The sequence below is a fragment of the Macrotis lagotis genome, chromosome 1 (assembly GCF_037893015.1).
Source record: "Macrotis lagotis isolate mMagLag1 chromosome 1, bilby.v1.9.chrom.fasta, whole genome shotgun sequence".
In the NCBI taxonomy this organism is placed as follows: Eukaryota; Metazoa; Chordata; class Mammalia; order Peramelemorphia; family Peramelidae; genus Macrotis; species Macrotis lagotis.
The window spans coordinates 263,860,743-263,886,075 of NC_133658.1; the positions used below are offsets into that span (position 1 = coordinate 263,860,743).

Sequence of the window (25,333 nt, forward strand, 5' to 3'; positions counted from 1 at the left end):
AGAAGGTATTGAAAGGTGGGGGGGCTTTTTATTATCTGGGAATTTTCTATATTAATGAAATCACAAATCTAATCCTTAATAATTATTCCTAATAATAGGTTTATAGGTTCTAGTCCTCATTTGTTAATTCATAAAATATTTCATTCCCTCTCTTTCATTTTTTGTCCCTTCTACCATCTCTCAAATTTAAAGAATTTAGAGAAATTACTCTAAATGTTCATATGGCCTTTTTGTGCCTAACACTATGGTAGAGTATTCTGAGATCATATGGGTCTGATCAGTCACAGTCAGACACACTGTAACTTGATTCTAACAAAGCGATGTTATTTTAGTCCTCTTTGAGAATAAAGGACAACAATCATCAGTCAAATTCATAGCTCTTTAGTTTCAAAAGCTTCTCTCGGAAGCATGAACTATATATAGAAATATTTTAGTTATTCTTTAGAGTTTTCTAGGTTAAAAAGTTAGGTCCTGTACTTGTGATGTCATTGGTTTGGGGACATCTAGAATGGTAAGACTCTACTAATGCAGATCAATACCTTCTTTAAGATTTACAGTTTAATAGAGTTGACTATTAGTGCATTGAGAAGTTAAGTGGTTTGCCCAGATTCATATTGTCAGTACATGTCAAAAGCAGGGCCCAAACACAGTTCTTCCTGGTTTTGTGGACAATTTTTATTGACTATATCATTGTTGCCTCCTTGGGATTTTCTACCTTGGTTAATAAATGGATAAAAAGCATGATCTTTTAAGATCAGTTTGTCTTGGTAATGCTTCATTTTTTAATGTCTTAAGAGAACTGAGCTAAAGCAAATAAACAAACAGAAAACAACCCCCAGGAGGTTATGTGAAGGTACAAACATACACTTAGAAGGTTCTTCATGGCAATCACTAGAGCAGAGTATGTAATCAGGTAGTCCCACTTATGGAGAATAATCTTCACAGGTCTCAACAGGAGGGCCCTTCCATGGAGCATGAAGTAGAAGAAAGCAACCAGATAGCCAGCAGAGAGGATGTTGATTCGAGTTGTTCCCGTGAGAAAAACCAGGCAGAGTACAAACCAGAAGTGATAGTTGAACACAACGATTTTAGCCATATCCAAGTAGGACCTAGAAGACAGAATAGGTGAGTTAAAATTTAAGTAGACATTTGGGCTTCCATTGGGTAAGTCATTATTAGACTTAATGATCTCTAAGGTCCCTTCCAATGCTAGAAGGGATCTTCTTGCCTAATAGAGAAATCTTCTCTATACACATAGATATTCAGTCTTTTATTTGAACATGTCATGGAGAAATCACTCACTACAAAATAAGAGAGTTGCACCTGGAGGGTCAAATCTTGACTCTCTTACTTACTAACATAACACTCTGGGCAAGTACATTCTCTCATCTAAGCCTTAATATCCTCCTCATCTGTAAAATGAGGAGTTGAATGAAATAATTTCTAAGTTTTGTTTTGGTTTTTTTTTTTTAGTTTTTGCGAGGCAAATGGGGTTAAGTGGCTTGCCCAAGGCCACACAGCTAGGTAATTATTAAGTGTCTGAGACCGGATTTGAACCCAGGTACTCCTGACTCCAAGGCCGGTGCTTTATCCACTACACCACCTAGCCACCCCAATTTCTAAGTTTTTTTTACCAGGTCTAAATCTTATTATAGTATGACCTCCAAAAAATGAAAGAATGCAAAAATATTCTCAGGAGTTAAGTAAAATAACCTGGAAGCATCAAAAAGTAAATTACTAAAAAGATGGGACTGTAATATTAGCTAATAGTAATAGGTAGCTTAATATATTATTTTTAGGTTTACAGAATACTCTATATGTTATTTCACTATCAAAATATTTTAGAGTTACCTGTTTCCCAGAGCTAAGGTCCAGCAAGCAGGCTATACCCTAAGTTTGGCATAATAATTCTTTGGACTTTGATCTCACTCTCTGGCAAATGTATCCTTTGGACCAGAACCAGGAGTTCATTCTCCCTATTTCCCAGGACCATCTATCACATGTTCACAGTTCCTATTTCTTGTACAGTACTCTTGTTCCTAGCACAGAACTCTGGTTCTGTACATCACAGAGTAATCATGCCTCCCAAAATCTGAGACAGGAAATAGTCCCAAGAAATGCCTACCATTGTCCTAAGAATTATTGTATTGTATATATATGTATCTAAGTGGCCTCAATCTTAGTAGATAAAGCTCTCCATCTTAGGAGAGGGATTTCTGCCTCCAGGAATCATTTTCCTCACTCTGAAATTAAACTTCTATTTCTGTCCTTATTCTGTCTTTGACCTGTTCTGTTTCAGCTCTGGTCACCCACAGGTTAGAGACCAGTTCCAATCTGGTTGACAATTTTCCCAGCAACCCTGTGGCATAGCTATTATTAATACCCTAAACTTGTATTTGAGGAAATTGAGGCAGAAGTTAAGTGATTTGCCCAGGGTCTAGCCACTGCATCACCTGGTTGCCTCTGTAGGACTAGATTAGGAGACGGAATGTTCATAAAGTAACTTTGACTGTTACCAGGAAATTTTATAAAAAGATTAGGAACATAATGAACCAGAAAGGTAATAAAGGGTAAGCCACTGTTCTGTGGCCTCACTGGACTTTGAATCTTACCGGTAATAAATAAAGTTTGGTACTGTAGTGAATTGACCAAGTTCTTCTGGTATTAAATCCTGGCTGATCTCCACATTATCTCCTACCTGCATTCTCACAGAAGCCTTATTCTCATCTTCAAAAACTTGCCACTGGAGAGAGGCAAAGAGCAGAAGCAAAAAATCATCTGTGAAGATATGTAAGAGTGAAATTAGCCTCTATATGGGGTGGTCTGCTCCACATTTAAACAAGTGTTCATACAACCAGTTTTTCTGAAGTTCAAATCCTTTAGGGCCTAAAACTTTATCCTTAAGTAGAATTCTTCATCCTCCCAAATCAGTAATTCCCTTATCATATCCTTTTTTCTGAAATGGGGGAGAAAAACAAAGAGGCTGTTGTGATTTTCAACTAGCCACTAATTAGGACAGTGGCAACATCACCAAAAGATCTATATTGAGTCACAGCTAGGGCAGGGCAAGCAAAAGCATTGCCCAGAACATAGAAATTTAGAGGGTGTTGATAGTCCAGTTAGCAATTTAGAAACAAATGAACTTAGCACTTAGTTCTAAGCAAAATAAGTTAAATAATAGGAATTTATCTGATAAGATTTGCTCCCCACTCTCCATCATCACTGACTGCAACAACCCAAGTTAGTGCTTCCCAATCCTAAAATTACTTGCTTCCCATCAACGCTGCCATTAGAGAGTTTTCTTAGAAGTAACCACACAGTATCATGGTACATCTACTGATCTCCACACCCTGCCCATCTTGTGTTTTGTGACACTTGCCTCAGATGCAGAAAAACTGGTAATGACTAAGTTTGTGGAGTAGAGTAGGTTCCCTACCACAAGATGGTGCCCTTTATAAGACACTTATAAGGCCTAATTGGACAGAGGCATATAGAAATAATAGCTACTCACACAGCAAAAAAAAAGCATCTGGTTTCTTGGCAAAATCAGGGAGATACAACCATTTAATGAGATTTGAGTGGATTGCTGGTCTCCTGGATCTCCATGGATAATCTGTAAAACAAGGAATAATTTTTCTTATTATTACTATCTTCTTTTTTAGTCACATTGAGTCAGCATTCCATCAATTAATTAATTAATTGATTGATTTTTTTGGAGATAAAAGCCCATCTCCAATCTCTCATTTTGATGATTGTAAGGGGTCAAGATATAGGATCAAAGGATTCATTTAGAATTGTAAAGACTATAGAGATTAAAAGATCACAATAGTAACATGGATTTAAAATTAGAAGGGTCCTTAGAGGGTGATCTCATTTTACAGAGGCGGTCCAATTTAAGGGACTTGTCCACAGACATTTAGACAGTAAATAACAAAAGCAAAATCTGAACCCAGGTCCACTAGGACAAGAAGTAAATCATCTTAGGCTAGGATTTCTCAATCTTTTATTGTGTCATGGACCCCTTTGGTGGTCTGTCAAAATCTCTGGAGCTCTTTCTCAGAATGTATTTAAATGCATAAAATAAATCACACAAAGAAAATGAAGAAAATAAAGATGTGATTATTTTTTTCCCATTCAGGTTCTCAGACCCCCATCTGTGGATCTAAGGTTTAAAGGGACATGTGGGTTGTCAAATCACTTACTTGCAGAATACAGGCTCTGACAGATACCACTTGTCAGAACATTACAGACTGTGTATTTGACACCTCTGCTCTAGGTCAGCTAGCTGGCAGTGATTAAAATGGGATGTATGAAATAATATTGAGAAATTAATATTTATAAAAGTATTATTTTTGACTCTCTACTCTGGTTTTGATCATCTGAATATAATATAGTAGAGAAAACACTAGAAAGTCAGGAGAGCAGCCAGGTACATGAATTGAATTTAACTTTCTATCAGTGTCTTTGTTGTTGTTGTTGTGTCTCTAAGTCTTAATGTTCTCCCCTACCTAAATGGACCTGATGTCACCTACTTAATCCTGATACCCCACAGAGTCATTGTTTTGGCTGAGGCACAAGATTGAAAACCATGCTCAGAAAAATTGAAAGCACTAACCAAAATCCAGGTAGTTTTATTTTTATTAAATGATTTATTTAAAGTAATGCTTAACTCTGAATTCAAATTAAAGCATATTTTTTCCACTTTATTATTTTTTCTTACTTTTCTTGGTAACATGGCTAACATGGAAATATGTTTTGCGTGATTTCACAAGTATAATTAGATATTAAGTTTCTTGCCATGAGGGAGGGATGGGAGAGAAAGAGAGAAATTGGAACTCAAAATATTTTTTAAAAAATAAATAATAATTTTTAAAAATTTCAATAAAATAATATTGACTATAAAAACAACTAAGCTTGCTTAGCAATAACTTAGGATCATAGGATCATAGACCTAGAGATTGAGGGAACTTTTTGAGGTCATTTGGTTTGACCCTCTCATTTTACACATGAGGAAACTAAGTCCCAAAGAAGTTAGATGACATAGCCAAGGCTACATAGGAGACAAGTAGCAGGGTCAGATTGAATCACACTCTCTGATTCTCCATACCCAATGCTATCTTATTTGCTTTCTTAGATATATTCCATATTTACATATCTTGTGCTAGGTGTCACAGCAGATAGAATGCTTGGAGTAATAAAGACCTGAGTTCTAATACGATCTCAGATCATTCTTAGGTGATTGATCCAGGGCTAATCACTTAGTCTCTCTTTGCCTCAGGATCAAGTAAAAGAACCCATATAAAATGGTTTGCAAATCTTAAGGTCCTATAGAAATGTCAGCCATTATTGTTATTATTATTATATAAATTAAATTAAATGGAAATTATTTATTTAAAAGGAAGGTCCAGACAAAGAACTACGAGAAATTTTAGAGAGGAAGAGGTCTTTCAGTAGGGAGAATTAAAGAGCTGCTTCCTGGGGAATCAAGAGGGGGCCTTACCCAACACAAGGAGAGAGCAAGGTCCTTTTTCTATGATGGGAGCTGAGGCGTCAGATGAGCTCACCTTTGCAAAAAACTGGAGGGATTCCAACACATAGAAAATACTGAAAGGTCAGAAGACTGGCAAGAAATCCGCAGTATCTTGGCCAGCTCTCAGCAATTGCTTTCCTCCTCCGAAGACATAGCAAATAAATTAACAAGCATATGTGGATCAGGGAATAAAAATCCATGCGCCATCCAATGACATTGAGAACAGCAACAAAGCACATCTGGAAGGCAAATATAAATTTAATTAAAAATCAGAATAAAAAACATATGAGCTAATAGGAGTCGGACTATTTCAGTGCCAGAACCTAGATGCTGTTGGATATTTCATCTGTTTCAAATCCACTTAATAAACATTTAGCCACTGGATGTATCAGTGGATAGAGCACTGGGTCTGGAGTCAGGAAGAGCTGTTTTCAGATCTGGCCTCAGACACTTATTAATTATGTGACCCTGGGCAAGTCATTTAACTTCTGGTTGCCTTGAAGGCAGCTAGGAGGCCCAGTGAACAAAGCATTGAGCTGGAAATCATGAAGATCTGAGTACGAATTGGGTCTCTCTCACTTACTGACTGTTTGACCCTTGGTGAGTCACTTAGCCTCTATTAGTCTTATTCCACTGGAGAAGGAAAGGGCAAACCATTCTGGTATCTTTGCCAAGAAAGCCTCAAGGATGGTATATACGGTCCACAGAGTCTTGAAGAGTTAACCCAACTGAATGACTAAACAATATCAAAATGTCAGGCATTGTCAGGGGCCAATGGGGGAACCCTGACTGAGCTGCAGCTTAATGTACTGAAAAGACCACTGGTCCTTTGATCAAATGGCTTAATTTTAAGTCTCAGTTCCCATCTTGTCTGACTTTGTGATCATGGATAAATCCCTTAACTTCTTTGAAGCTGTTTTCTCATATATAGGTTCCACAGAATTTTTATTCTGAATTTAATGAGTACTAAGAAGACCATTTCCACATATAAAGTAGAACAGGAAAAGAACATTGTATACGAAACTGCAATCTCTTAATATAGTTTGGGTTTTTTTTTAAAAAGTATGTAATAAATTAAACGTGACTTTTAAAGCTGTCCTGCTTCTCTTTGCTTCTGTCTCAGGATTCTTATAAGTAAAGTACTTTGTGATCTTAAAGAGCTATAGAAAAAAATAAAAGAAAAATATTTAAAAAGAGCTATAGTTTCAAGAACTCCTTGGGAAGCTTTCAATCTTGTAAGGGAGATAATAATAATAAATATTTCTATAACATTGGAAGACTTGCAAAGTACTTTAAAAATATCTCATTTGAGTTTCACAACAATTCTGGGAGTTAAGTGTTGTTATTATCCTCTTTTTACAGATGAAAAAACCTAGGCAGAGATTAAGGGATTTGGAAAAATGACAAGTTCACTTTTGGACATAGGGAATTTAAGATGTCTGAGACATTCAATTTGAGATCATTAATAGGCAGATGGAGATGTGTGTCTGAAAGTTAGGAGAGATTTCCCCGTTTCACACAGCTCATAAGTGTCTTCAGCAGAATTTAGATCTTTAACTTCAATTTCAGTGCCCTCTCACCCTATACCAACAGAACTGAATTTACTTTCTTTAGGTTAATGAAGAAATGACAAGAATTAGGGGGTTAGATACTGCCTGAAATAGCAAATTTCTCTAAGCATAATTTATATATTTAGGAGGCAAACTGGCATCCAATTCTGTCACAGTTACTGGTCATTCATTCCAGAGATCCAGAAGGAGAGGTGACCTTATGAAGCTAGAATGTAATTCTGATTCTGCTATTTAATAGCTAAGAGGCCCTGGGCATACCACTTAACTCTCTAGGTCTCAGTATCTCCATCAGTAAAATGAGAGGCTAGATCAAGAGCTCTTTGCATTTAAAAAAACCTGATAATTCTATTTCTACATAATTGAATTCATTTTTTAAATTTTTTAAATTTTTTATTATTTTTTGTTGAGTTCCTTTTTAATCCTTTGTATTTTATGTTTGTATTTAAAAACATTTCTCTGTGAAGTGATCCATCTAGTTCACCAGACTAACAAAGAGGACTACAAAAAAACCTTTTGAATCCCTAGATTAAATGATTTCTAAGGTCTCTGCTAGTTCTTATGCTCTATATTAATGCTCAAGGTAAGAATGGCGATAAGGAGAGGGTGTCTCACCTCTAGTCCGAACTTATAGAAACCATAATTGATAAAATATTTGACCATATTCAGTAAACCATCATCTAAGTGTTTTCTTGTGACACCATCAAAAATGCTTCCCAAAAGGGGTTGTTTCAGCTGATGATTATGTCGGTAGAATTTCTGGTGCCTGTACACAGTGGCCTCAATGGCCATTAGGGCCAAGATAGTGAGATGATCCTGTAAGGTCAGAGTGATGGAGAGAGCCAGGTGTTAACAAAGTTCCTTTATATTTGTTCACCATTGCTTAACTAATAAAAACTTGAAAATCACCCTTGGCCCCCACAGTTACCAAAGTGTTTTTTAGGGAATAAAACAGTTCATCTGAAATCACTTTAACTCAAGAACATGTTTTCAAAAGAAAATATTCATTTTTTAAAAGTTGTATATGATTGTACACATATAACCTGTATCAAATTGCTTGACATCTTAGGGATGGGGAAGGCAAGGGAGGGAGAACTCAAAATGTTTTAAAAGGAATATTAAAGTTTATCTTTACATGTAATTGAAAAAAATACTATGAAAAATAATCATTTTTTGTGATCAGTATTTGCAAGGGAAAGGAAGCCAAAGAAGTTATGAACATTTTCAAAGATGGAAACATTCTCAAATGATTAATCTATCCATCTTATAATTGATCTGAGGGAAAATGCTTATTAAAAGCATGACTACCGACAAGCCAAACTTTTTCTTAAACTAATGATAATTGATTCCCTCACTTTGCTTGATTATATTTTATAGTTCTTAAGTCATCATCTCACTTCAGAACCGGTGCCCAATTTTATGTTCCAAGCAAGCAGCTTTCAGAGTCATAACTAGTTCAGTACAATGAGGGCTTTGCTTCAAGATACTAATTTGGATGGAGGAGTATATTTCACCATCTCCTAAAAAATATGCTTCCTCCCCTCCTCCTATAATAACCACACGTTTAATAGAGGTATGACCAGTCCTGAGACACTTTTCTGCTCCTGATCTCTCAGATTCTGCCTTCCCCTCACCAATTCCCTTTGGGGTCTGACACATCTAGGGAAATATCACTATCCTTTTGTGCTACCAGCCTCATCCTTCAACCTGTCCCCTTACTGAACTTGTCCCTGCTCCAATAATTCCTCATTTCAGTTATTTTGCTGTAATGAATTTTGTTGTAAAAATAGTCTGATTCATTTAAAAATAATATTCAATAAGAGATGCCACCACTTTGAATCAGCCATGAGTATTTCTCCTTTTTTTCTATACAAGAGGAATTACTATATTACTATTACTGTACATGAGAAGGTTGTGTAGTAAAGAAGCACTAGATATTTCCTCCCAGATATCAACTGGTGAATGATGAAAAACAAATGTTCTCCAAGTTTAATTGTGAGTTATAAATATCCTCCATTTTTCCCAACAGATATAGCACATGGACATGAAAGGGTTTCTCTTATTAGATTATTTCCCCTTAATGATGCTACCCATGAGCCAGTCATTCCAGAGCAATTTTAAAAAAGGAACTAGCTCTTTGAGATAAAGAATGATGCTTTTTGCAAGACTCAAGACATCCAGAAGTGTTACCCATCATCTAAAACAGATTAAAGGCAGAACTGCAGCCCAGATCTCCTTCCTTGCCAGCCATAAATCTTATAGATATACCTTGTGTAGATTAACCTTCCAGTGCCCTAAAAAAATCTTGTAAATGCACCCTTTCATCTGCAGACAAGGGGATGAGAACTAAACCGGACCTCTCTCTCTCTCTCTGCTTACAGGCATTTGGGGATCTTTGGATTGCCCATTTTGTAAGTTTTGAGTCTGAGATCCTGAAATTAAACAGTGCTCTGTTGGAACCAGAAAATTTACTTAGAAGCCAGGCCAAATTACATTTTTCCTGGCTTTAGCTAATAAACTGACTTTAGTGTCTGGTAACTCCTAATCTATTCTTAGTTTCCCAGTCTGCCTCTGAAACCTCTGAGGGCAAAACAGAGACAGGGAATAAAAGGAATTTTGTTGTGATGAAAAGAGACCTAAATTTACAATCAGAGCACTAGCAATCATATATTAGCATGGCTATTTACTACAGGTGTGACGTTGGGCTTCTCTGGGTCTGTTTCCTCATTGGTAGTGAGAAGGGTAAATGGGATTGTAGAGCAACTAGTTGGCACCACAGTGCAAAACTCTGATTCTTATTAGCTGTGTGATCCTGAGTAAGTCACTTAATCCTGTTTACCTCAGTTTCCTCATCTGTCAAATGAGTTGGAGAAAAAAATGATGAAACACTCCAGGATCTTTGCAAAGAATACCACAAATTGGGTCACAAAGTGTCAGACCTGACTAAAACACAACAGAAGAGATTACCTTCTGTCTGCTTTGGATATATCTTGAATTATATACATGTTGTCTTCCTTATTATATCACAAGCTTGGCAGGGATTGCTTTTGCCTTTCTTCCTATCCCTAGTGTTCAGTACAATCAGTGCCTGGCAAGCACATGGATGACACTTAATGAATGGCCTATTGACTGACTTTTAAGGTCAGTTTGAAGCTCTCCCTAGCTTTTTTCCCCCCTCTGATTATATAGCATGCCCCATAGAGGTTCCAGAATACTGGCATATACCTGGAAACCTTTCTATATCAGAGACTAGTGGATTGTTTGAGCTTGAGAACTCTGAGCTAAAGCTATTGAGAACCACCAAACTACATAAGGAAGAATAGTAGAATAGTCAGTGTCCAGGTCTGGTCAATGATGGAAGCAAGCCTGACTTGAGTAGCTGCTGAATTTCCAACCCAAGAAAGATGAGGAGAAAGAGGAGAAAAGAGAGAGGAAAGGAAGTGGGAGGAGAGAGAGAGAGAGAGAGAGAGAGAGAGAGAGAGAGAGAGAGAGAGAGAGAGAGAGAGAGAAAGAGAAAGAAAAGATAAGGAAAGAAAAAGAAAGAAAGAAGAATTAGTAGAAAAAGAAAGAAGAATTAGTAGAAGAAGAAGAAAAAGAAGATAAAAGAAGAAGAAAAAGAAAAAGGAATAGGAGGAGTAGGAGGAGCAGGAGGAGCAGGAAGAGCAGAAGGAGGAGGAATAGAAAGAGGAAGTCCACCTACCTTCAGGCAAGGTAACACTTTGCTGTCACATTTTCTTAGTCCCCCAAACCAATATGCTGGATCAACTGGGGAGATATATAAGAGAGAAGCCTCCTGAAGCTCCTTCAGGTTGTCAGGTAGAAGAGTTCCATTCTGATATAACTCCTAGTAAGAAACAGGGAAAATAATGACAATAGTTAGTTTACATCTTTACATAATATAGCAAGTCTTTGAGCCTCCAGAACTCAAAGGAACATCTGAAGTGAATAGACCAACTGCTTCATTCTATAGGGAAGGGAACTGAGTCCCGAGGTTGATTAAGTGATTTTCTCAAGGTCACATGGTTAGTAAGCATCAAGAAAAGAATCTGAACCCAGGTCTTCTAACTTCAGAGATGGTGCTCTTTATACTGTGCCACACTACTTCCTCTAGCTCATCTTAGTTCCCCCCAGCAGAGGTGGAAGAAGAGATGACTAGTAAAGAATATGTGGAAGGGATACTGAACTGAGATTCAAGACACCCAGGTTCTAGTTAACTTTTGCCCCTAATATTCCATGTAACCTCTTATCACCTCTTCATGCCTTGGTGAAACCTCCCCTCATTTCCCAGATGGAAGGTATCTCTTTATACTTAATATATATATATATATATACACACACACACACACACACACACACACACACACATTATATTAGATTACCTAAGTGCTCTGACACCAGGGGTTGGTGTTTAACTTATTTTGGTAGCTCTCCCAGTGCTAAAATGCACTATCTATTGAAAACTTAAATGTTCATTGAATAAATACATGGATCTTAGTCTGATCAGGGGTAGAGGTTCTAAGATTCTTTAAGTCCATGGACTCTTCTAACAGATTCTGCTTTTGCTGTCATTTAGACTGTCCACCATTTAAGTTCTTGGGATTTCTTTCCAGCAATTCAGTCTTAGAAAGTAACCTCTTTCCTTATTTTCCTACTTCTTTGCCCAGGAGTAAGGTAGCAGAAAGATAAGTTGCCTTTCTTTTTCCTGGTATGAGAAGAGATTCATTCTCAAGAGAAAATCACTGAAGGACAGCTAAGTGGTGAAGCTGATAGAGCTCCAGTCCTGATACTTTCTAGCTGTGTTACCCTGGGCATGTCACTTAACACTGGTTTCCAGAGAGAGAGGGAAGGAGAGGTGGAGGGAGAAAGGGAAAGAGAGAGAGAGGGCACTAAGGTAGAAAGAATGCTGGGTTTGGAGTTAGGAGAGCAGAGTTCACCACATGACTCCAGCACTTAACTAGTTGACTATCTGTACGATGAGCAAGCCTCTTTACAAACTTAATTGTCTTACCTGTACTTACCAAACTCACAAGGCTGCCATGAGGAAAATATTTATATAAACTTTAACATGCCAAATCAATGTGATTGTTATTATTCTGGTGCAGACCATATTGAGTAGGCAGTTATAAGCATTCAAATCAATTTTTTTATTGGTTCTGGACCTGTGATGAGCTCCACTAATGAGACCAGCATTTACTTGTTCTTCATCATCATCATCCAGGTTGTAACTTATTCAGTCACAAAGCCAGTTCTTCCTGCCTTAGATGCCAACATTTTAACTACTATTCCATGCTGTCTCTCAAATAAAGTAAGAATTTACATGTGTCTAGCTTGGAAGATGCCTTGCTCATAGATCCCTGTAGAATGAGGGGGTTAGACTTACTGGGTGATCTCTACAATCTCCTCCTTATCTAATGCTCCATGTTAGGTCATTTCTAAAGTCTCAGGGGAAGTCACCTTATTCTTTATCAGGATTCTCACCTTAGTGCAATTTGAAGAGTAGGTCAGAGGTTTGACGAACTTCAGCTGATACATCATTTTGCAGATGACCATCACACAGGCCCAAATTGTGCAGATATGTGATGCGTATGGGCGCAATTTGGAATATGGCAATGCAAATACCCAGACGATGAAGAAAAGACCATTCATGAAGGAAACCTGGAATAAAATTTTGGTGGGTATTGATTGGATACTATTTTCTATTTTCATGTGCATGTGGTGATATATGTGAAGGACAGAGTATGCATTTAAATATGCTCAACTGGTTATCATCTTGGGGTCTACCTGGCTCTCAAAGTTCTAAAAATCAGAATTTAAACTTCCACACATTAGAGGGAAAAATGCCTCTCTACAATTCCCCTGAAAGGTAGTTTCCTTTGGCTCACTAACCTCTTGAAGAGTAATCCAGATGATCATAGTGGAAACAATCTTAATGATGTGTATTTCCAGGAGTCTCCATAGTAACACTTGAATTCCATTAACTATTTCTAGAAGTTTTAGAAAACCAGTAGTTAGGTTGTCAATCATCCAGTTGCAATCTCTTATTTCTTTCTCTGTGAAGGGGGAAAAAAGACATGGCTTAGAAGTTCTTATACTAAAACCTTATTAAGACTAATTGAAACCATTGGCGAAAAGTCTGAATTTTGGCTTGTTTTAAAAGACATATCATTGAATACTTTGAAATGCATTTATAATAGCTAGAATGAGGCTCATCAAACATTGCCAAATAGAAGTCTTTTTGGACTTGCTTTAATGAATAGATCAGATGGGTTGTAATTAGCATACTGTTTGTGCATAAGTGTGTTTGAAGTTCTTAAAACACGTTTTTTCCTCTTTAATAAATTAAGTATTTGATTCAAATATTGATGAAACTTATTTTTTTGCTATTTGAGAAGCTCTTTACAGAAGTTAACAACAAGAAACTAATTTGTTTATGCTCATATTCTTCTCCCAGTCTCATACTATTCTATTCATAGTAGCAATCATTTGCTGAATGGATGAATTTGCAAGGCCTATCTCTACATATAGCATGAAAATAGACTTCAGTCTTTTCCCTATCAGAACTGTCATATATTCCTATTTAGCAGGGTCTGACTTGATGAGGTTTGCTATATATGTAACCAATAGGACTTAATAGTATCAGAGGAGGGAAAAAAAGTGTAGGAGGTGCTAGGGAAATATGACATTAAATTGATTCAGTGAGGCAGGATAGGAAAGAGTTTTAGTTTTCTCCTCCTAATTTGCTCTCTGATTTAAATTTGACCTCACTTTCCTCGTATATAAAATAAGGAGGTTGGACTGGGTCATCTCTAAAGCGTCTTCTAGCTTAAAAATTGTATTAATACCCTTCAATCCCATCTCTCCTTGCCTGTCAAAATATTACCCATTCATAATATTACAGATATATAGCTAGAAGCAACCTCCAAGTCTATCTAATACAATTTCCTTATTTTACAGATATGAAACTGAGACTTAGAGAGGGTAAGTGACTTGCCCAGGATTCTACGGCTAATAAGAATCAAAGAATAAGATTGAAACCCAAGTCTTTCTGATCATGGGCAAGTCTTTCTGCCTCTGTTTTCTCATTTGTAAAATGGGTAAACTTGTAGTATCTACCTCCCAGAGTTCTTGTGAGGAACAAATGTGTTAATATTGGAAAGGCACCTTGCACACCTTAATAAAATGTGCTAGCCATTAGATTGTAAATTCCTTAAGGTCTTACTCTTATCTTACTCTTCTTTATATTCCTCATACCACCTCTCCTCTCATTCTGGGACTTGCACAAAAGAGCACCCAGGAATTTTCTATTGAATTAAATTGATTTATTGAAAGAAAGAAAAAATGATGTGTTGAATTAGCCTAATAAGGAATTGATCAAATCTGATTGAGAATTTGGCAATAGGTGAGAGCTGGGGGGAAGTGCTGGTTTGGTGGTTACTTGGATTTTTGTTGGGGTTTTTTTTAGGTTTTTGCAAGGCAAATGTGGTTAAATGGCTTGCCCAAGGCCACATGGCTAGGTAATGATTAAGTGTCTGAAGTCAAATTTGAACTCAGGTCCTCCTGACTCCAGGGCCGGTGCTCTATCTACTGAACCACATCGCTACCCCTGGTTGCTTGTTTTTTATGCAATATTAGATTTATGCAATATTAGATGCCTAAATGATCTAGTCAATTAACACTAAGAAAGAATACTGAATTTAGAGCTGGAAAACTTGAGGGTGAATCCCAACTCTGTCGATTACTGTGTGACTTCAGACAAACCACTTAACCTCTATGGACCTCAGTTTCCTCATTTGTAAAAATGACAGGATTTGAATTTATGACATCTAAGGTTATCTTCAGCTCTAAATCCATAATCTGAATACAGCCCAAAGTCCTAATGAAAGAAATCAATTTCCTGTATACTAGAGTGTCAATTTGGCACAGTTGAGAATTCTTGAAGAGTATCATATATTACCTATTGCTAAAAAAGATCAGCTCTCTAACCTGCTAGTCCTTTCTGCTCTGGCTGCTCATTTTCCTCCTGCTTCTGTTTTTCATCCATTGTGACAGTGTCTAGATTGTTCATGGAGTTCTGAGTTTTATCAATTTTCTTTCCAGGCATCAGACTGCAGAATACAAAAAGAGAGGGCTTAGACCACTTAAAAAACATTGATTCATTTGCCAACTTCCTTATTTGTTGGGTTGGGTTTTTAAAGATCCCAAATGAAATGGGACCTCATCATTGGTAATGGAAAGAATGAGTTGATTTATTTATTCTTTAGAATTTTAACCACTATAACCTGCTTCCATTAGCATTATTCTGAATTACATCAACATTTTTCCTCATACATGTAGGGGAAAAAAGACTCTAAATCAGGAAAGTGACCTGGTAGGGTCAAAAGAACTGAATAACTAGTCAGGATAATCAATTAAGAAATAAAAATCATCACCATTTTGACCTTAGATAAATTGCTTAATGTTTTGATATCTCAATTTCTGCATCTTTACAATAGGGAAACCAATATTTATTCCAAGGGTTCTTAATCTTTTTTGCATAAGCTCTGAACCCCTTTGGCAGTCTATAAAAACCTTATTGTCTCCTCAAAATAATGTTTTTAAGTGCATAAAATAAAACACATAGAGTTATGAAGAACACCAATTATTTTGAAACAGACTTATCAAAATATTGACAAGAGAAATTCACAGGGCTCAGGTTAAGAATTAGTGCATGTGGGGGCAGCTAGGTGACTTGGTGGATAGAGCACCAGCCCTGGAGTCAGGAGTACCTGAGTTCAAATCCAGCCTCAGACACTTAATAATTACCTAGCTGTGTGGCCTTGGGAAAGCCACTTAACCCCATTTGCCTTGCAAAAAAAAAAAAAAAAAAAAGAATTAGTGCATACTGGCTTCCTTGTAAAGTGGTTATGGGAACCAAATAAATAATGTATATGAGAATATTTGCAAACTAACACATTAGGGCTATATGTAGCAAGTGATATATCAAAGTGAGCACAAGCCAAAGAAGTTATTTAATCCTCACCTATTTTGAAGTTTCCAAATTGTTGCTTTGAGCCTAAAAAATGAAAAGGAATAGTTTATCAAGTATGTATAATTTATTGATTAATTCCCTTGTTTCTCCTGTTTCCAAATACTGCCAATTTTCCCCTCTCTCCTCCAAGGTACCAATTTCTCAATCTCACTCTGTGTAAGAAATGACAATACAAGGGGAAATATATTTATTATAAACACCTATGATATTTTCTGCCTCCATGGGTCATAGAAGAATGTGGCTTCTGATTGTATGATCTAAGTCAGAGATTCTTGGTAGTAGTCATCATAGGTCCCCTCCCCTGATTTTGCTTCTGTTAAGGTCTTATGGAAAGAGTGATGTGCAATTCAGAGGTAAATGAAAATACCTAAGAAATTGGTTAGTTATACCAGCCTCTCCAACTCCCCTTTGACCATTTGTTTTTTTAGGGATTGATTTTATTCTTATAAATTTGATTCAATACCTTCTTTTCACTTCCACCCCCCCTTTCAGCTTCTATTTAATAAGTTATCTACCCCCATTAGAATGTAAGCTCCTTGAGGGCAGGGATTGTCTTTCTTTTAACTTATTTTATTCTCAATACTTAGAACAAAGCAAGAGTTAATAAAGGGGTTAGAAAGTTTCTGCGAAAAGGTTAAAAGAAAAGAAGCCACTTACACATCTGCCAGGAAATGTACATCATTTTCAATCGTCTTCTTGCTAGGAAATACAGAACAGTTTTGTTGGGAACAGATACCATAACAAATGATACAATAAAACAATGACAACCTATTTCAGAGCTATTTTCCTCCCCTTTATGGAACAAGAAGCAAGAGTCAAACTGAGGAAATATTCACTCTTTCAGTCCAGGCAGAGAGATCTACAGGCTGGGAACCTTGTGCCCTAAAACTAAATTGCACCTTCAGGAGCTTATTGTATATTCATAAGAAAGTTCAGAATGTATTCCCCATGAATATGGAGTCATAGTCTACATAATTCACTCAAAGTGAACTCTGGGTTTTTTTATTCAATGAACTTCCCTCACCCTGTAGAGCAGGGGCCAGAATGTTCAACTGCAAAATCATTTGGTCCAGTACTGCCATGGCAATCACAGGAAGGACTCAAAATTCAATAAATTTTAGGGTGAATTAATTAAATGTTTGCCCAAATATAGCAGGCTAATTTTTAGGTTGATAATTTTGTATGGCACAAAAAAGATGTTATAAATATCCAGATGACCCTTGAAAGAAAAAAAGGTTCCCCATCTGTAGAGGGAGACAGCTACTGGGAATCTCTCCTACTGGGCTACTCAGGCTCACTATCTGAATAAAAGGATGAACCCAAGTTTGGAAAATCATGTGTAATCACTCAATAGGGTATAGAAATCTATCTTAACCTAGAAGAAAATAGGAGAGGAAAGTGATGGGAGAAGGGGGACAGGGGGAGTGGAGGGGAGGGGAGGGGAGGTGTAGGTGACAGAAGAGAAGGAAGATTGTGGGAGAGGGTAGTCAGATACAACAACTTTTTAAGGAGGGATAGGGTGAAGGGAGAAAGAGAATAGAATAAATGGGGGGGTGAGAAGAAAAAAAATGGAAGGGAAAACTGTTAGCAATAGCAACCGTGGAAAAAAATATTGAAACAACTTCTTTGATGGGCTTATAATAAAGAATGCCATCCATCCAAGAGACAGAGTTGATGGTATCTGAACATGGACTAAAATACCCCTTTTTTCCTCTCACTTTATTTTTCTTGAGGTTTCTCTATCTTTGTGGGGGGGGATTATGTTTATTTTTACAACAAGACTATTGTAGTAATGTGAAAATAAAAGAAATAGAGTCTGGAAAATCATGTGTAATGAAGAGCATGGGGTTTGGAGGGAGGATACCAATGTTCTCTTAAATTACTTGTGCAATTAGGCATCTGGGTACTGCTGAGAGTAGAGCACTAGACCTAGGATCAGACAGAATTGAGTTAAATCCTGCCTCCAACACTTGCTGGTTGGGTGACCCTGGGCAAGTCTCTGTCTGACTAAAGTCAAGATAGTAATAGCATCTACTTCCAAAGACTGTTATGAGGATAAAAAGAGGTAATGATCATAAAGCACTCTGACAGCTTTAAAGAGTTGTATAAATGCTACTTATTATTATTATTATTATTGTCTACAGCTCATACTGCCTTTCCTTTTAATAAAATTAGTTATTTCTTTAATAAAGTCAACTAAGCAGGTCAAAAAGGAAAAAAAAAACAGGGGCATAAAAAAATACTGGATAATTCCACAAAGACAAAGAAGTTAGGGGTGGCTAGGTGGTGCAGTGGATAGAGCATTGGTCCTGGAGTCAGGAGTACATGAGTTCAAATCTGGCCTCAGACACTTAATAATTACCTAGCTGTGTGGCCTTGGGCAAGCCACTTAACCTCATTTACCTTGCAAAATCCTAAATAAAAAAACAAAACAAAGACAAAGAAGCCATAATTTCTACAGCAAATTATAAAAAAGTCAGAAGATAAATAGCCATTCTTTTATTACTATGTTATTACTACCTTAAATCGTCTCCTAATTATTTATATCTATATATATCTATAGTTGTACTCTCTTTCCTTTTTATGTAGAATACGAGCCCCTTCTCTTTGGATTCCCAATGTGTGGCTTAGTGCCAGGTTATGCCAAAATGAATCGAATGGAATGGAGTGGGGGGGGGGAATTGGGCAATCTTTATTGAATTTCTTGAGTGTAGACTCTTTGCATTTATGATGGACCCTCCGGTGCTGTCTTGATGATTAGAATACCTGTCAGGTGTGCCTTCCAAACTGGCAGTATTATCCAGGTTGGTGATCTTGAGAAAGTCTTCATTAAAGTAATGCAGCTGAAAGATGCAAGCGAGGAGAAAAGAGGCAGGAAGCATAATCCTTGCAAACAGCTCCACTGTATCAAACTGCTCCAGTCCTATGTCTCTCAACCTGACATGGCAAGTGAAAAAAGGAGGAGGGATCATTTGGGCAGACTTAGAGGCTCATGCTTATGCTTCACCCCATTAAATAAGGACATCTGACTTGTGCATCTGTTGTTAGCACTCCTTAGTGATGATTCTTCTCCTCTTACTAATGGTGAATAAATTCAACTCCCCTGATAATATACTTCCATTCTCACTATAATAGCTTCATGCTACACAACCTCACAGACCAGAGTTTATTTACTTGTCAACCAAGGGAGAGAATGAGACTTCTATCTTTGTGGGGGAAGGCTTTTCAAAAAAAAAGTTAAGCATGCTTCGTATGTGAAGATTCAGTTTTGTTTTCTGTTTGCTCATATATTCATGTATATGGATCTAAGGGCCTCAGGCTTAGGCCTAAGAATCAGAGGTGCTACAGCAATGGAGGTGATTAAAAACAGCTTTTATAAGGTAACCCTGTCCAACATTAAAATCCATTGTAACCTATACTCTGCTTCTCCCAAGTCTCAAAACCATTGTTATTTTTTCCTTCTAATATATATATATATATATATATATACATATATATGTATATACATATGTACATATATGTATATGTATCTTTCATTTAAAATAGATAATATGTTATATCATATCATATTTGTTTCCATTCAGATAATTGTCTCTGTAACAAACTGGGGACCCAAGTGGGAGAGGGTACAGGGAGAGACTGGGATACTGTAGGAGGGCTCCCCTGAGCCTTAGTTGCCAAGAGCACTTGGGAAAAGCTTGTCTCTGGCTTGGATGCTTCCACTTGAACAACTGCAGCCAAAACATTTAAGGTAAGCAATTTGTGAGATATGATTGCAACCTTACACTATTGTGCTCTAAGAAATGATGAGCTCAATGATCTTAGAAAAACATGGAAAGACTTGCAAGAAATAATGAAAAGTAAAATAAGCAGAAACAAGGAAACACTGTACATAGTAATAAGCAATATTATTTTAAGAATGACTTTGAGCAAATAAATTATTTTGACTATTATAAATACCCAAATTAACTATTAAGTTCATATGAAGAAAAATGCTGTCTGCATCCAGAGAAAGAATTGATAAATGGAAGTATGGCTAGAATAATTTTACATACATATATTTGCATGTGTAAATATACTTTTGTGGATATATATACACATATATAGACACATCCTTATTTGTGTCTAATTGTAGTTATCTCTAGGGTAGGGGGCAGGGAGGGAAGAAAAAATTTTACATGATAATTTTCTTATTATATTTGAAAGGAATAGCAAGTTGTACATGGCAGATTTGCGGTTACCTGTGCAATCATCTTTTTTTTATTGTACCATTTTTATTGTTATGTAAATGGTTGTTTTATTCCAGAAATTAAAAATCAAATAAAAATAATTTTTAAAGGGAAGCAGAGCTAGTTTACTGTGCTGAGGGCCTTCTCTTTGGGGATGGTATCAGTGAATAACAATACCTGTGCCCCTGAGGTTTTAGGTTGGGTGTCTGTCTGTGTTTGTTGTTAATGATTTGGAAACCCTTGTGTTCATTCATACTTTGAAGGAGAACTTAACAAAAAATTAGTCACTTCTTCCCCTAAGGTGAATTAGCCATATATGAGGAATAATTAAATACTAGCAGACAAGGGTTGTTAGTCTGGCCAAAGTGGACTTCTTGCTGTACCTCACACATAACATTTAATTTCTGTACCTTTGCTTAACCTGTCCCTCATACCTGGGTCTCACACCTTTCTTACTACTGCATCTTAAAATCCCAGGTTTCTTTAAAAATTCATTAATCTTTTTCTGATTTTCTAGCTGCTAGTTCCTGCTCCCCCAAATTACCTTGTGCTTATGCTTATAAATATATGTATCTGTATTAAAATAAATATATATTTACATATATATATATATTTAAATTTTACTATGTTGTCTCCCCTTAAAGAATGGGTAGATCCTATTTTGATTTTAAATTTGCATCTTTAGCACCTAACAGAACCTAGGCCAAAGCTTAATAAGTGCCTATTGATTGATTAATTTATCCTTATTCTGGGCCAGAGGATTTTTGTCTTCAGATAAACAGAGACTAAATGAACCATTTTTTCTGGATGAAGCTGAATGGAGTTTCTATGTGTTGAGTAGAGATAACTGATAAAATCACTCTCCAGGTCAGGGTCAATAGCTTGCAGAGCTTGCCAAAGACCTGAGTAGTTTTCAGAACTGCAGTTGCATGCACAATACTTTCTATAACAATGAAAATTTCAGAGTTCCAGTAAGCAATTGTTTTGTTATTCTTTCGAGTTAATATTTCAAAATAAGGAGAGTGAGGTAGATGTCAGTTTGATTTGTACATAACTTCAACCACCATCTCCCAAACCCCCACAATTCATGGAGGATATATATTCTGGGATTCTTAGTCTGAAAGGGTATTTTGAGTACAAACATAGCTGGGACTAGTAGTGAGTTAGGTTCCCCCAAAGGGCAGCATTGTGGTGGTAGTGGTGGGCCTCAAAAATTTTATTTTTATTTTTTCTTATTGATCGTATTTTAATACCACAAATGTCACTCTCCATTTTCATGTGATGAGTCAAGTCACACATGTTCCAGGGATGACTTATAGATCTCAGACATGGTTGGAAACATGGAGTGGTGGGCAGGAGGAGAATCATAATTCTCAAACCTTGTCTAGGGGATACAAATGCTTCGTTGCAGATCTGCCAACAAGGTGCAAAGATAAAAACTCTTACCCTTCCTCTGACAGCCCCAGTGTGTGGATTAAAAAGCCAGAAATGGTTTTAAACTGGTAGCCATAGATAGCGATAAGAATTAGCATGGAGTAAGAGACCACGGTTATCCAGAAATACTTCAGGTTTCTCCTCCAGTACCCATAATGAATCTGCAATCAGACACATGATGTGAGTTAATGGGGATTGCTATGTATTAGAGAAACAGAGACCAACCAGGGGCAGCTCTCCAGGAGATGCCAATAAGCTGCCAGCCTACTGGGGCAGAACTAGTCAGCTTCGTTTGCAAGAGCCCATTTTCCAAATTGGCAGCAGAATCCTGTACTGTTGAAAAATGACAAAGTCTCACAAGGCATAGAAAGGAATTTTGATGTTTCTTTGAGGGAAGGGACTAAAAATGCAAAATATTCAAAGCTCAACAAATAATACAGAATCTTTCCAACTTAACAACAATGGGTTTCCTCACATTTTTAATGGAAGTGAAAAAGTTGGAAGGTTATTAAAAAAATCCCTGTCCCTGTTACTCTCTTTTGCTTCTGTCTCTGATGTTCTCCACCCCTGTCTCTGTCTTTCTCTGACTGTTTTTTCTGTCTGTTTTTGTCTCTGTTTCTGTTTCTGTTTCTCTTTCTGATTCTCCCTCCCTCTCTCTATCTCTGTCTTTGTCTCTTCCTTCCTCCTCATTATACACATTTTATTTCCAATCTCCATGCTGGCTGTCCTGGGTAGATTGAAAAAACTAATGACTTTCCATTTCTTTCAGGGATATCTTGACAAACCATCTATGTTCCTTAATGCTCATACTCTATGCTTCATACTTTTAACTCTTTGAGATTATTCTTTTTCTTCCTTTCTTTGCCTCCTCTTCCTGTTTGTCCAGTCTTACCTTGAATCCCATTGGTGTATTACAGCTGATATTTAAATAAAACTTTAAGTTTGAAAAGTGCTTTCCAGTATATTTTCACATTAGTCCCCTGAGGCAGATTCTGTTATGCTTATTTTCTATATTAGGAAACAGATGCTGAAAGGATTTAAATTACTTGCCCAGCTGCTAATTATCAGAGGAGGGATTTGAGCTCAGGTCTTTCCTGACTCAAATTCCAGCCCTTGATCTATTGTACCTGGAGTAGGCAAACAATAGCCTGTAGGCTTGATGTTTTTGTATGGCTTATCACCTAAAAATGGTTTTTACATTTTAAAATAAAGTTTTATTTTATTTTTAAAAATGTAGAAACCATTTTAAATTTCCTGTTCATACAAAAAAACAGAGGGCCAGATTTGACCCTCAGGTCATAGTGCTAAGCCCTGAACTACACCTGAAAGTGGCCAAATGAGAAAGTCTGCTTCCTCTTGCCTTTTTCCTTTGTTAAAACAACCAGGATTGGGGCGGCTAGGTGGCGCAGGGAATAGAGTCAGGAGTACCTGGGTTCAAATCCGACCTTAGACACTTAATAATTACCTAGCCATGTGGCCTTGGGTAAAGCCACTTAACCCCATTGCCTTGAAAAAAAAATCTAAAAAAAAAAAAACCCCAAAACTCCAACCAGGATTAAGTGACTTGGCCAGGGTCACCCAGCTGATAAGTATCAAGTGTGTGAGGTTAAATTTGAACTCATTGAACTCAGACCTCCTGACTCTAGAGTCAGAATTCTATCCATTAAGCCATCAGCATATGGAGAAAGCAGAGAAGGGATATCTCTGTTTTCCATGATGAGGGAATTTACCTGATACAGTGCCACACAGGTGAGAAAAAGCATGATATAGAGGATTTTGTAGACTACCACCTTGCCATCAAAGCTGACAATAAAAAACATGCTACCACAAATGAAGATCCAGTATTTAACCAGGGTTCCAGTAATGAAAGAGCCCAAGAGACCTAGCAAAGCATTTGTTTGTTTCTCTTGACCTGTAAAGACAATGAGAAAATATAGGATCATGAATTTAGAGCTATCTAGTTCAACCCCCACATTTTGCATATGAGGAAACTGAGATACAGAAAGGTTATGATGCTAGTCGTAAAACTAATAAGTGTCTGGGACTTAATTAACAACCAATCTTTCCTGATCCCTAAGTCCCCATTCCTAAGTGATGGCATCACCTGTCATGGCATCCCCTCCCTGATGTCATGGTCTTCTTTGAGGATGAAAACCAAGCACTAACACCCTCAAGATATAATAACTAGGCCACATACAATTAGCAAAATGCCAATTGTCTTTTCCAAATTCCTGGCCTCTGTGTTGCCAATTTTCTGAGATAATAAATGCCATCAAAATTGACACGACTGTAAGTAAGGCTTGTTTTCTTCTCGACTCTTCTGCCCTTACCTATGTAGCATATTAAACTGTCTATCAGGCTGGGCCTCAAAGCAATGGTTCACACCTTAATTCGTTAGGATTTTTACCCCACTCAATGTGTTTATATATCTTTTATCTATGTATCAATCTATCTTTCATCTATGTCTATATGAATGTGTCTATCTATCTATCTATTAGATAATTAATAAATGTTTGCTGATAGATTTATGCCTCTTATCTCATGGTAGACTAGGAAGTTCCTGAAGGTAGGGTTCATGTTTTACTTATCTTTGTATCCTCATGGAATCATGAAATTTGAGAGCAAGTAGGGTCCTTAGAGGTCAATTAATAAACCCATCCCAGAAAGGTATCCTCACTATAATATATCCAATAAATATTATCCAGCCTTTGCCTGATGACCTGCAAAGATGGGAGAAACCTCCCACCTCTTGAGACAGCCAATTCCACTTTGGGGTAGATGTAATTATTACAAAATTTCCTGATTTCAAGTCAAAATGTTCTTCTCTGTAACTTCCATTCATTGTTCTTGATTTTGCCCACTGGGGCCCAAGAGAACCAGTCTAATCCCTTTCCAGTATGACAATCCATCATATATATTTTCTCTTATCTAGACTAGTCATCCCTTGTTCCTTCAACTAAACTTCTAGAATACCTTAACATGGAACCCTACTTCAAGCAGGCATTAAGCTGAAGGTGACCCTGAGTTCCTTTCTTTAAGGTATCTCTCAGTGGCTTCTTTTGAGTTCTTGGACCTACATATAAAAACAAGCAATAACTCCTTTGACCTTTGTTAATCAAAACAAATTGCTCCAAAGAAGAGGGAAATGTTTTCTCTAATGCAGGGATTGCTTAGGTGGTTTTTGTATTTGCCAAACTGTGTCCTCACCACATTCATCACCAGACACTTTCTGTAGAGCCTCCTCCTTTGCCTTTATTGGTGACTTTCTCTCTGTCATATATTGCCTCAAGAGAAGCCAGAATGAAAATCCATAGAAAATCTGCAATCAAAAACAAATGAAAATCTTTCTTTCCTTATTCAAGGACTTCCTGGAATCAGAGAGTATTCTCTATGATGGCAGTGACTTTCAGAAATATATCTTTGAAAGGACCACTTTGTCTCTGGTATATAACTTGTGCCTACTGGTAACAGGGGATTAAGCAGGTTCAAGTTAAGGATGGTTCAAGTGATATTCATATATGTCCATACTAACCATCTCCATGCC

The 25,333-nt window shown here is 37.0% G+C and overlaps 1 protein-coding gene across 1 annotated transcript in view; it reads right to left on the minus strand.

The window, feature by feature from the left end:
* The window catches only part of LOC141490642 (piezo-type mechanosensitive ion channel component 2-like), a 101,009-nt gene that overhangs the window by 53,228 nt on the left and 22,448 nt on the right, over positions 1-25,333 (minus strand). Inside the window, exons 12-24 of the mRNA XM_074190810.1 lie at positions 24,997-25,108; positions 23,520-23,701; positions 21,802-21,950; positions 18,893-19,063; positions 15,082-15,203; positions 12,985-13,148; positions 12,577-12,753; positions 10,799-10,939; positions 7,714-7,914; positions 5,565-5,769; positions 3,512-3,613; positions 2,613-2,778; positions 866-1,109 (exon numbers count right to left, since the gene is read on the minus strand). Coding sequence (XP_074046911.1) covers positions 866-1,109; positions 2,613-2,778; positions 3,512-3,613; positions 5,565-5,769; positions 7,714-7,914; positions 10,799-10,939; positions 12,577-12,753; positions 12,985-13,148; positions 15,082-15,203; positions 18,893-19,063; positions 21,802-21,950; positions 23,520-23,701; positions 24,997-25,108 — 2,136 coding nt within the window. The remainder of the gene's footprint in view (positions 1-865; positions 1,110-2,612; positions 2,779-3,511; positions 3,614-5,564; positions 5,770-7,713; positions 7,915-10,798; positions 10,940-12,576; positions 12,754-12,984; positions 13,149-15,081; positions 15,204-18,892; positions 19,064-21,801; positions 21,951-23,519; positions 23,702-24,996; positions 25,109-25,333) is intronic.